Source organism: Eucalyptus grandis, chromosome 6 (assembly GCF_016545825.1).
Source record: "Eucalyptus grandis isolate ANBG69807.140 chromosome 6, ASM1654582v1, whole genome shotgun sequence".
Lineage (NCBI taxonomy): Eukaryota > Viridiplantae > Streptophyta > Magnoliopsida > Myrtales > Myrtaceae > Eucalyptus > Eucalyptus grandis.
The window spans coordinates 26,643,867-26,656,466 of record NC_052617.1 but is presented as its reverse complement, the minus strand read 5'-3'; the positions used below and the strand labels follow the sequence as shown (position 1 = coordinate 26,656,466).

General features: G+C 41.5%; 2 protein-coding genes across 2 annotated transcripts; both read left to right on the top strand.

Moving 5' to 3' along the window:
- Window positions 1–1,022: 1,022 nt before the first annotated feature.
- LOC104449113 (WEB family protein At5g55860) lies at window positions 1,023–6,716 on the top strand. The gene is made up of 4 exons (XM_010063136.3): window positions 1,023–1,603; window positions 1,799–1,844; window positions 2,912–3,130; window positions 4,302–6,716. Exons 3-4 carry the CDS (start codon window positions 2,960–2,962, stop codon window positions 6,084–6,086), a joined length of 1,956 nt encoding a protein of 651 aa, XP_010061438.1. The 5' UTR covers window positions 1,023–1,603; window positions 1,799–1,844; window positions 2,912–2,959; the 3' UTR covers window positions 6,087–6,716.
- Window positions 6,717–8,219: 1,503 nt separating this feature from the next.
- LOC104449112 lies at window positions 8,220–12,455 on the top strand. Its single transcript, XM_010063135.3, has 5 exons — window positions 8,220–8,776; window positions 10,571–10,656; window positions 10,762–11,067; window positions 11,156–11,239; window positions 11,677–12,455. Exons 1-5 carry the CDS (start codon window positions 8,378–8,380, stop codon window positions 12,104–12,106), a joined length of 1,305 nt encoding a protein of 434 aa, XP_010061437.2. The 5' UTR covers window positions 8,220–8,377; the 3' UTR covers window positions 12,107–12,455.
- Window positions 12,456–12,600: the final 145 nt, after the last annotated feature.

Genomic DNA, 12,600 nt, shown 5'->3' with positions numbered 1-12,600 from the left:
AACACAAAGCTATCAAAAACCAAACTCTATCGCCCTCATCCCATCATTTATTGTTGTCGGTCATTGTACATTTCTTAACACCACAAAGCTATCAAAAACCAAACTCGATCGCCGTCATTCCATCATTTATTGCTGGCGGACGCCATTGTCGGTTGTTGTACACCGTTGTCGCCGATCGTTGTTTGCCACCATTACCAATTTTACCGGCGGTGAGAAGTATTCTTATGTTCTATTCATTTTGTAGTAAATGAATGACTTATAAAATGTTCCACTTAAAAACAATTGTTGACATCGCTTATAAAAACAAACAAGTGAAAAATATTTTTATCGTTAACAATTTTTTTTAAAAATATAATTAGCTATCTATGATGAAAATTTATTTATCGATTAATTATTTCAAGTAATATAAATAATTGTTTGTTAGGAATGTTTTTAATATCTTACGTCTCCGTGAAAGAAAAGCACGTTAACATCAATGTTTTATTTTTCGTTTTGGCGAAGCAGCCAATCGATAAGGAATTACTTCAGAAAGAGGATCTACTCGAAGATTCCTCGCCGCGAGATGAAACCATTCCCCAAAATTTACCGTCCTATTAAATTACCGCAAAGGAAATGTGCAGGCTAGGGGTCGCCGCACCTGATCCCGGCTCCAATTTATTTCCGCCCTAAAACCCTTCCCTCCCTCTACTGACTCCCTGATTAAAAAAATTTTAAAATAAAAATGAAAAGCAAAAATAATTTAAATATAAAATCATATTTTGACGAAAATATCATTAATCGGCTGAAACATCTAGCCGGCACCAGCCGGTGACTGACAACATTATATCCTTATTTAAAATTATCACGTCATTTCATTAAAAAAAGAAAAAGGATATTTTTGTACTCATATTTAAAATTTTCCCTCAAATTAAGTAACCGGAAAGGGAAGGTGCAGGCTGAGTCGCCGCACCCGATCCCGGCCCCAATTTCTTTCCGCTCTAAAACCCTTTCCTTTTCTTTCTCTCTCTACTGACTCGCTGATAAAAAATTTGTCTCGAACTGAGCCTTTTCGCCTCTTACGCCTTTTCATTTTTCAAAACCAACTCTCTTCTCTCTCCTCTCTCTCTCTCTCTCTCTCTCTCTCCTGAATTCCGCCTCTGAAAGTCCGGAAGAAGCCCGCAATCATTCGATCAATCAAAGCTCCACTGTTCTCGCCGTAAAGCCTCTTCCCGCCTTCGCCATCGCTGTCGCTGTCGCCGTCGTCTCCTCCCCCGAGCTCCGGCGGTCTCTCTCTCTCCGGCGAAGGCTGCGAAGGAAGGAAGCTTCTCCTCCTCCTCCTCCTCCCTTCCTGTGTTTGTCTTTTCCACCAGCTCCGGCCTCCGACCTCGCCGCCTCCGGTTCTCGTCCGCCGGGAGTCGTCCTCGGCCGTGATCGGGCGCGGGCAGCGCGGCGCCGGGGAATGATCGCGGGCTCCCCGCTTCTCGTGAGCTCCGCGTTGGAGACGCGTTGGGGGTGGCGCCTCGTCGGGTCGTCGCTTTCTCGTCTCGGCTTCGAATCGTTTCTAGGGTTTATGGCGTGAGTCTCGCTGTTCTGTTCGGGACGGACGGGGCTTGAGTTTTGTCAGGTAGTGGCCTTGAACTTCGAACCTCTGCATCGCTTTCTTTCTTTTCGCCGCCGTCATTCTCTCTTTTTCGGTTTTCCAATTTCTTTTCATATTTCTGATCGTGTCGTTACGTAGTTGCTTTCTTTGGAAGTAGGGACTGGGCTATGATCTCGATTGAAGATTTTTCGGTTGTGATGATTGACTGTATCTCTGCAGGTGTATTGGGATTCATTGATTGAACAAACGGCGTCTTCTCCATCAGGTAGTTCTCGTTAGCGACTAATTTCTTTCTTTCTTTCTTTCTTTATTTTTTTTTGGTTGTACCTCCTCGGTCGCCACATGCTCCGGCCGGTGTCCCGAGACTGATTGGTGCTGTGTAGATAGATAGTCTATGACCGCTTTTCCCACTTTGACTATTCGATTTTCCTTTTTCCCGAGAATTTGCCCGGTGAATGTTTTTCTGCATAATTAGGAGTCCTTGCCGAGAGATGTCCATCGCTGTCGTTTGTACTTGGGATTTGGGATACACGACCTCCAACTTTTTTTCTTTTAATGGAGGTTAGAGCATATACTTTTCTTCTGTAATGGTTTATAGAGGGTGGTTGTGGTCCCATCATGCACTAGCTAGGAATACATCTCACGGGATGATGAGTAATTTAGCTGCAACTGTTCATCCTTAACTGATTTTCGAGGTTAACCTTAAATGTATTCTTCTTCTTCTTCTTTTTCCTTTTTTTTTTTTTTTTTTTGGGGGGTCAGCTTTCCTGGCACCATTGCCGTTTCTTTCTGAAGTGACGTTAGATAGTACATGTGTTTATTGGCTGAAAGTGATGATTTGTTATTGGTCTATGCTGTAGTGGTTCTGATGCTCACTGTAGCTGATTCTAAATGTTGTTTCATTTGGCCCCTGGGCTGTTGTTTGGCTGCTACCCGCGATACATTCAAGGTTTCGTTGTGGTGATGGAACGCAAAGTGATGAGCACACGGGAGATTCTTTTGGGGGTAAAATAAAATTGTCTGCACTATCACATTTGCAATTTGACTTTGTTTGCCCTTATGTGGTTCGTGTGTCTGAGATGGTTTGCTTCTTTTTGAGTTTGACCTAGTGTGTTAGTTTTGATCTTGTGTCATACCTTCAAATGTGCTATTTAGTGGTAGACTAACATCAGTGTGCCTCTCCCTGATGGGAAATTTTGGCTTGATTTTATATCTCGGCCCAGGTCATTTATGGCCAGTCATCGCATGGGTTTCTTCTTACCTGTCATTTAAGTCCTACATCCCTAACCTAAATTGGTTCTTTAATTTATCTTTTATGATTGGACCAAACAGGTGGTTTACAAAGATACAAAGATAGAAACCAAGAAATATTGAAGTGAAATGGTAGCAAAAGATCGTCAAAAAACTACAGGCTCTCCCAAAGTGGAGGTCGGGGAGATAGACACGAGAGCACCATTTCAATCTGTCAAAGATGCAGTGACTATGTTCGGTGAAGGTGCTTTCTCAGGAGAAAAGCCAGCTATTAAGAAGCCTAAAGCTCTCTCTGCAGAGGTAAATTGATATGACCATGCTCTTGGAAATGTTTTAGGGAACAATACTGTTATCATGCATCAATTTGAGGTTTGCTTTATATTTTCCTTGTTGTATGGGCTCTAGTTATTGGAATAGTTCCTATGAATGTAGTCATAAGGTCGTGCACAGCTGATGCTCCCACTGTCATGACTTCCTCAAAAAGATCTTGGAGTTATAGGTTTTTACCTTTGAGATTACTAAGATACATGTGGAAACTTTTCTCGGAGGTGTCTAATGTTGTCTAGCTGAATCCTTGTCTTGGGATAGATGCCCTTTTTTCCCCTTTCGAGCAGAAGAGGGATATCCATTTTTTTGCACCTCTGTACATTTTTTGTCTCACCACTGGTATGATGAAGATTCTATCCAGATCGACTGCAGACTATGGAAGTAGGCAGTAGCTTTCTCCAGAATCTTTATTTTAGGTATGGGTGTCCATTGGTCTTTGTACATTCCTTGACTTTCTCCAGAAGTAGTGCTCAAATTCACATTCCCTTTGCAAATTATCTATGCATCAATTCAAGCTTGCTTAACCAGAATAAAGCGTCAGAGAGATGTGAAGCCCTCTGTTCTTATTGCACTTTGCTACTTGGTTTGACACTTGTTAAGAACATAGGGCACTACATGGGATTTCTTCAATAGCCGTTACTCCTGCATCATCTGAATGAAAACAAGTAAGAAGAGAATTTTCTTCTTGTGTTTGGTTCTTCCCCTAGATTTCTAGATATGGCCCCGATACTTGGATATTCTTGTTGGTAGGCAACTGCAGACAAAGATCTTAATTGCCTGGTCATTTTATGTCACCCGAAAAGAAAAAAAAAAAAAACATGTAGCATTAGTGATTCTTCTGGTTGAGTAGGGGGAGAGAATGTTAATGTGATGCATGCTGAATGTTTTTAATTGGCTTTACTTCCTTTAGATTTAGATGAAAGCAGAAGACCATGAACACATTTTTAAGATTAGGCACAGTTGTTCATGGTGATTGGTTGTTTCTTTAGGCTTATTGAATCTTTTTCACATTTCTTCTCCAATCGCTGTTTTTGGGATACAATAAGTCACTTGCTATTAGATCAAGTGGTAGATCATCAATTTCCTTGTTTTTACTCCCTTTCTAGGTAATATTATGTTAACTGCTATTTGTGTTTCACTCTAGAGAGTATTGGCCAAGGAGACCCAACTTCACCTGGCCCAGAGGGAGCTCAACAAGTTGAAGGAACAATTGAAGAATGCTGAAACTACAAAATCCCAGGTGCTTGAGGAACTTGAGAAGTCTAAGGGAACATTGGATGATCTTACCCATAAGCTGAATGCATTGAATGAATCCAAAACACTAGCAATCAAACAAACAGAGATGGCAAAGAATCAAGCAAATCAATTTGAAGAATCAAATAATGGTGGCCCTTCTGTGACTGATGGAGCTTGGAAGCAGGACTTAGAAAGTGCCAGAGAACATTACAGCACCCTCGTTACAGAGCTTGATGCTGCAAAGCAAGAGCTGAGGAAAGTTCGTCAGGATTGTGATGGGGTCGTGGAGATGAAAATTACTTCCTCCAAGCAAGTGCAAGAAGCTGAATATGCAGCCAAAGCAAACGTGGAGAGAGTTGGTGAGCTTTCCAAGGAAATTTCAATGATACAAGAATCAATTGGGCAAGTGAGGCTTGCTACCCTTCAGTCACAGCAAGAGCAAGCCAAGATTTTTGCAGAGAAGGACATCCAGAGGCAGTCTTGCAAAGCTACCTTGGAAGAGTCAGCGAATAAGTTGCTTACTTTGAAAAAGGAATTTGATCCTCAACTGGCCAAAGACCTTGAAGAACAGTTGGCTGATACAGTGAACCAGATTGGGTCTCTGAAAGAGCAAACGGAAAATGCAAAGGCTTCTGATTTAGAGTCTGTGAAAACTGTCACATCAGAGCTTGATGATGCTAAAGGGTCACTGAAGAAGGTTGCAGAAGAGGAAACCTCTCTTAGGAGTCTTTTGGAGTCTCTTAAGCAGGAGATAGAAAATGTAAAGAAAGAACAAGCTGAGCTCAAGCAAAAGGAAGCAGAAACAGAGTCACTTGTTGGTAGTCTGCATGTCAAGCTTCGAAAGAGTAAAGCTGAACTGGAAGCATGCCTCGCTGAAGAATCCAAGGCAAGGGGGGCTTCAGATGAAATGATTGCCACCCTGCACCAGCTATCGATGGAAACAGAAAATGCACGTAAGGAAGCAGAGGAGATGAAAAATGAAGCTGAGGCATTAAAAAAGGAAGCTGAAGCCACCAAAGATGTGCTCAAGGAAGCAGAGATGAATCTGAGAATTGCCATCGAAGAAGCAGAAGCAGCAAAAGCTGCAGAAACTGGGGCACTTGATCAGATTAAGAATCTATCCGAAAGAACAACTGCTGCTCGTGCTTCTACTTCCGAATCTGGTGCCAATATCACAATCTCCAGAGATGAGTTTGAATCTCTAAGCCGAAAAGTTGAGGAATCTGATACATTAGCACAAATGAAGGTTGATGCTGCCTTGGCCCAGGTGGAAGCTGTAAAGGCAAGTGAATATGAGTCGCTCAAGAGATTGGAAACAACTCATAAAGAGATTGAGGATATGAAGGGTGAAACTGAGGCAGCTTTAAAGAGGGCAGAGATGGCTGAAGCAGCTAAGCGAGCTGTGGAGGGGGAGCTCAGGAGGTGGCGTGAAAGAGAACAGAAAAAGGCTACTGAAGCTGCTTCCCGAATTTTAGCCGAGACGGAGAAGTCATATGAGCAATCTCCTCAACATTTTAGGATTCAAAAGCAGAACCTTCCTGAGAAAGTTATGGAGGTAAAAAAACTAGAGAAGGAGAAGACTTCCGTCTCAAAGAAGGTGCTTATGCCTAATCTCAGTGGCATCTTTCAAAGGAAAAAGAACCAGGTCGAGGGTGGGTCTCCTTCTTATTTGCCTGGGGAGAAGCCCGTTTGATTTTGCTTTTGGATAACTGGATATTTGGCTATTCTTCATTTGTACATTGGAGATTGGTGAACGCAGAATTCTGATTTGCATATTGGAGTGATTTGGTGGTTGGTAGAAACTTGGCTTGGAAGGAAAACATGAAAAACTGTGATTTGTGTGGGTAGGAGTTTGTGGAAATCGCTTGTTTCAAACTGCAGATGGGATTAGATGTGTCAGTTGCTACCATCTCTTCAAGGAGAAGCTATAAAGTCATTTCAACCTTGTGGTAGTTCACTTTTCATAAAGACCTTTTTGGCGAATCAAGGCTCAAGCAAGCCCTTGTGATGACCCCAGTGACAAGTCCAAGCTTGGTTCTTTCCGTGCTTTCGTGCACAAAGCTCTAAGATTTTTCCTTGTCTCGGGTGGTATCTCTCTTGACTTTCGTCAGGTACATATTTGCTGCGGTAGAATTCCATGTGTATTTGTCTTGACAATGCTTATTTTGTGATAGCTTTTGCTGGTTGTCATGTTGTGATTTCGTGGTTGTACCATAGGCAATCCCTCTCACTCATGCCGTAGTGTATAATCAAACGGGGGTCTCCTCTAGCACGTGCAGGAGCTGAATTGGATGCATGATCTCAATTGACATCGATTGTTGCATAGCATTTTTTGCTTTCCTGCAAACAAATATGCCTATAATGATGATATCTACGCATTTGTGCACGCAAACCTTTAATTTTCCTCAACGAGGAAGGAAAAGAATGAAAACCCTAGTAATTCATGCAAGAAATGGAGAATCATCTAGGCACCGATTAAGGATATGGTCTTTTCAGAATGCACAGTCGCTCATTTTCATTGACTCAACTTAGTAAAGTTGTGATTTAGAGAATTTAGTAGCATTTTTTCCGACATGGGAAGTGATTTATATTGGAGAAGTTACTTAAATGTTTTTTTACTCATATATTGATGGCTGTTTTTTCATATGGAGACGTCCGACTTAAAAGTGACTTTTTCTTGGTGCAAAAGTATAGATCGCATACATATATAAATACTTTTTTCACTTGGAATTTTACTTTTTCCAAATGAAAAATTATACCACGTGAAAGATTTATATGTATAAGCGCAACTTCTAATTATTATCTAATGTGGTGTTAGAAGGCTTCCGTAAACAAATGAAACTTTTCAGTTTATAAGCATTTAGCAACTTTTCAACTTTGGTTAGAAACCTCATACATGAAAGGGCAATCTGCATTATATATACATATATATTTACATCTATTTATAATAATTTGTGCATATATATTAATAATTTGGTTAGCAACTCTTTTCTTATGCAAACATCTAACGTATAAGTTTACTTTTAATGAACAATGAAATAGTGGCTCTTGGTTAGGTCAAAAGTAAGAATAAAGTAATAAACTGGAAGAAAGAGAGGTTAAAACCATGAAAATTCATCTGAGAGGCGCTCGCCATTTTACGACTCATTCCCCCTCATTCGCCACTCATATATATATATATATTATTTTTTCCGACGAACCCATTCTTCTTGATATATAGAATTCTGGCAAAGAAACAGTAATTCCCAAATTTTCGACGAATTTTTTGCCTATGAAAGTCTAGGAAAACCCTGAGCTGGGATCGCCCCTACGGGCTGACGATGCCCACGGTTGCCACCCCTAACCATTAGGTGGTGAATGTAAAATCTAGTGACGTTGGTTCTTTAAAATTTGCTTTTAAATTCGTAATATCTTAGTCGCCTAGGTTAAGATTTTTCAAATCTCTTACGTCCGTCTCTATCAAGTAAGGACTCCGGGTTTGTCACAATTTTACATTACCCTAAGGTTACATTGATTTCATGTTAATTTTATTCACCTCCTACCAAGGTTCCGATAACCCCGAGTTATGATGAGAAAATCATATCATTCGTATTAAGATATCTATTGGTTTTATAAGCAATAAATTCTTGAAATCTAGACTAAATATCCAAGAAAATATATCCTGACAATTATATCGTGGACACAAAACAATTCCTTAATTATTAAAATTCCATAAAAGGGCAAATATCGTTATATATTCGGAAGGAGGATTATAACAATCGTCAAACCGCACTTTCCCCTCACGGAAACCCACCAACATTTTCTTCGCCCCACAAATGGAATCGGAACGACCCACTCCGCCGGTCGGGTCGGGTCGGGTCGGGTCAAATAGCTCCCCCTAGTCTAGTCTCCCCGTCCGTCGGTGACCGAAGTCCTGAAAAACGTCGCGCCCCGATATCGTCCGTCTTTCTCTCTCAAAGCCACTTCCACGACTCTCTCTCTCTAATGGCCAGCGCGAGTAGCAGAGACCGAGAGGACGCGCTCGCCTCGTTCGCCGCCAACAACCACTCGCAGTCGTCTTCTCCGATCACCGTCGCCGACCCCCTCGCCCTCTACTCCGAGCCCTCCGGGAGCGCCCCGGGCAGCTTCCAGAACGAGGACCTCCTCCTCGGCGGCGGCGGCGGGGGCGACGGCGGGGGCGACGCCGAGTTCTTCGGCTTCTCCCGCGCCGAGTTCCGGCAGGCCCAGCTCGCCGGCACCGTGCAGTTCTACAAGCGCCACGTCTTCCTGTGCTACAAGAACCCTAAGGTCTGGCCCCCCAGGATCGAGGCCGCCGAGTTCGATCGCCTGCCGAGGTTGCTCTCCGCCGCCGTGGTGACCAGGAAGAATGATATGAGGAACGAGGTGAGAGAGAGGCGGGATTCGGATTGTACCGAGCGTTTTTTTGAAGTGTTCGTGCTTGTTGAAATCTAACGGAGACGAAGGGGGCGTGTGGTTGAACTGTATTTGGTTCGGTGTTTGATTTTTTGGTCTCGAGTTGGATGTTTAGATTGGTTGGACAAGTGATATGGAGAAGTTTGACATTGGTGTTGTGGAGTTGACTAGCAATTTTGGCTTGGAAATCAAGTGGGCGTGGCGGTTGTCTTCTCTTCTTTGCTTTATTTATTTATTTATTTATTAAATTTTAATCGAAGAAAGTCTAATTGTCTTGTATGATCAAATGAACTTAGCTCCAATTCTTTGAATGTAGTTAGCGGTTTCGGATTATCCCCGGGCGTTTAAGTGAATTTAATTAAGGCCTGCTTGTGCACTTAAATCTCTTATGTTTTATTCACCCTGCTAATCAAATACTTCCCTAAAGTTAACTAGTAATATGAATTGATAGCAATAAGGAAGGAAGATTTGGGTTTTGGATGATGGGTAATAATGGCAGGAGTAAGCATTCTATTCAAGGAAAGAGATTTAGCTGCTTCATTCCTCGAGTCTTTTATGATAGCTCAAGGTCAGATTTTGAGTTAACCTGAGGATGAGGGGAAATCGTGTGGTTGCAGATATTGATGATGGTCTTGACCCTAGAAGGAAGCAGCTGATAGAGAAAGGCAATTTGTTTACATGAAGACCTGTCTCTACTTTTTTCTTTTTCTCTTGCATTTCAAGTTTCCTGGAATCACCACTTTGTAGTTTGAGAATACTAGCAACGATATTATTTGATTATTGCATTGGCAAATCCGTGAGGTACTGTGTTATAACTTATTAAAAGTTGAGCAGATTAAGAGGTTCTTTCTTTTCGTTTTTTTTTTTTTTTTTTTTTTTTAGGGCAGAACGTTCTGAATAGTTTAGGTGCTCAGTCAAGGTATAACAAGGGGAATCTTTGGTCTGCTGTTCTGTTAATGTAGGCTTTTCTGTTGCATTCAACTAAATGTTGCAAAAGATAGCAACATTACTGCTGTCTAGATTTGATCATCAAAATTTAATGCTGTCATTTAATGTAATGAAGGCCTAATCAATGATAATTCGATATGACAATGTAGAGCACTTTTGACAGAGTATTTGCTAGAAGTGATCAATATAGAAGTAAGTTTTCTGGGTGATTACCATCTTTTTGGTTTAAGCTTATCTTGTATATAATTTACAAGGATGGCCATAAATGGTTTCTTTCTGATGACGTACTATTATTAGAGGAAGAAACTCTTACAAGTGGTGGCCGTGTCCTGCTAATTTTTTCACTTTCATAACTCTTTTTTTATAATCGTAAACTTTTCATACCCCTCTACTCGCATATTAGAGCTTAACTAATCTAAAGTTGTAAGTTTGGGGCAATGGATGGCTCTTGTGTGGTTCTCACGTGTGTGAACACAAAGCTTGCTTCATAAGACACCCTGTATGTAGATGCTCGGTTTCTTCCTTTAGTAATTGTACATTGAGGTTTGAGATGCAGTTGAAAAGTCAAGTAGACTTTTCTCAGACTTGTTGTGGCTGATCCTAATTGTGGTTGCGGTGTAGTTGTATGTCAAACAAGTAAATGAGGCTAACCACTGGTGGTTTATATTTTATCAAACCATGGAGTTGTTTGTGTTCACTAATTAACATAGTTTGCTTGTTCAATATTGCCTACTTGCTGTTTGCTTTCTAACTCTTCCTCGATTACTGTTGCTGATACAATTTATCTCCTTTCTCTTTTCTCCCTGCAAAACAAAGACCCGCTTAACTATCTGCGAGGGGCATGATGGTACAGAGACATCAAATGGGGATGTTTTGATATTTCCAGACATGATTAGATACAGGTCGGTTAGGTTATCTGGTTTGAGCCATTCTCAGCTACTCTTTGAATTACCTTTGGCCTACCTATATTTATTTCCATCCTGAACTGACATTTGCTGAGAATGTAGGAGATTAACACATTTTGACGTTGATACATTTGTTGAAGAAGTTCTCGTTAAAGATGGCGAATGGCTTCCTGGAGCACCCGAATCCCTAAATGGTTTTTTTGTTTTTGTGTGTTCCCATGGATCACGGGATCGTCGTTGTGGAGTCTGTGGACCTGCTCTTGTTAGTAGGTTCAGGGAGGAGATAGAGTTGCATGGTCTCCATGGTAAAGTTACTGTTAGCCCCTGTTCACATGTTGGGGGCCATGATTACGCCGGAAATGTCATAATATTTGGACCAAATTTTAGTGGAGCCATTTCGGGGCATTGGTAGGTTGATTGATGCTTGTGCTCTTTTATTCGACCATGGACTTTTGGACTTATGTCATGCCACCTTCCTTGCTGAATTGTGGTATAGGTATGGATATGTATCTCCAGATGATGTGCCCATATTGTTGGAGCAACATATTGAGCAAGGGAAAATTGTAGACTGGCTGTGGAGGTAACGCTGCTATTCCTTCTAATTTTAGGCTGCCCTTGTGTCTTTCCCTGATTTTCTTGTTCTCCAGAATTTGAGGTGTGCTGTTTTCAGTCTGCTTCCTCGATTTCTTTTCTAAGAGCTTTGCGTAAAGTATCCTTACAGAGTTGGAATTTGATTGTAAGAGAAGGAAATACTCTAAAACATTTGTAAGATGGATCCTTGCTGACTGGAAGTTTATGCACAAGTTAGGATGCAGAACTTGCACTTACCTCTCTGTTATATGATTGGTCGTTAGGTTCTTCAACTCCCAGAACTTCACATGCTATATGCAGCAGTAGGACCCTTTTCTCTATTGTTGGGGTCCAATGCAGCGTCTCTTGAGCATATATATCCATGCCTATTTCTTGAACATGTTTGAATCATCAAACAGTTGACAAAGGATTAACTTATACCTACAGGGGCCAAATGGGTTTGTCAGAAGATGCACAGAAGAAGTTACACGAGCAAAGGTTCCAATTAGAAGGTGATATCACTGTGAATAAGGGCAAAGAACCAACAGGGACATGGATGGATGGGAGGAGGACTGATGTTTTTGAAACTCCTGTTGAGGTTATGCCTTGTTGTCAGGGAAATGGGAGCTCATCTTGTTGTCAACAACCTCTTTTATCAGAGAGGACAGATGAGAAGGTTGTGAAATTGGCTTCTGGAAGGAAGACTAACAAAAAGCTGCCCCGCACAAAGAGTGGTAAAGGTGTTGGTGTGCGTAAAGTCTGTTCAATGCCAACTTGGTTAGAGAGTTGGGAGCGGGAAGATACATATGCAGCACTCGCTGTTGTTTTTGCTGCGGTGTCCGTTGGCGTTGCATATAGTTGCTATAAACAATTATGATAGGGTGTCTACTTGATCTTCCATGTTTCATGATGAAGTGCATCGGTGGATTTTTCCCTCTAATGTTTAGTGGGATTGCTTATTTGTACATGTCAGGATCAGGAAGGGCGGGCTTGATCCTTCATGTCCAGTGGCCTTGGATTTATCTATGGTCCTTTTAACCTGTTGTTCTAAATGTCGAATGCACATAGTCTACTCCATGTTTTTAGGCGCTTTCCCATCCCCCTCGTGTGCAGAGGTCTTGCTTGTTTTGGCTCGGTAGGTTTTGGCTTGTAATTTAACCTTGCAAATTTGAATAATTGATATCGTGTGTTAATTGGTCGGTATGAGAAAGGTCCTGCCTGTTATATTTTGCACAGGCTCGGATTTATTTACGCACAGGTCCTTTTTTTCTAAGTATGGCTTTGTATGCGCTTTACTCTGGATAAGCCTTAAATCTCCTCTCGATCTTAGGGCATAAAAAATGAGCTGAAGCCTAGTTTTCAAATGGTAGA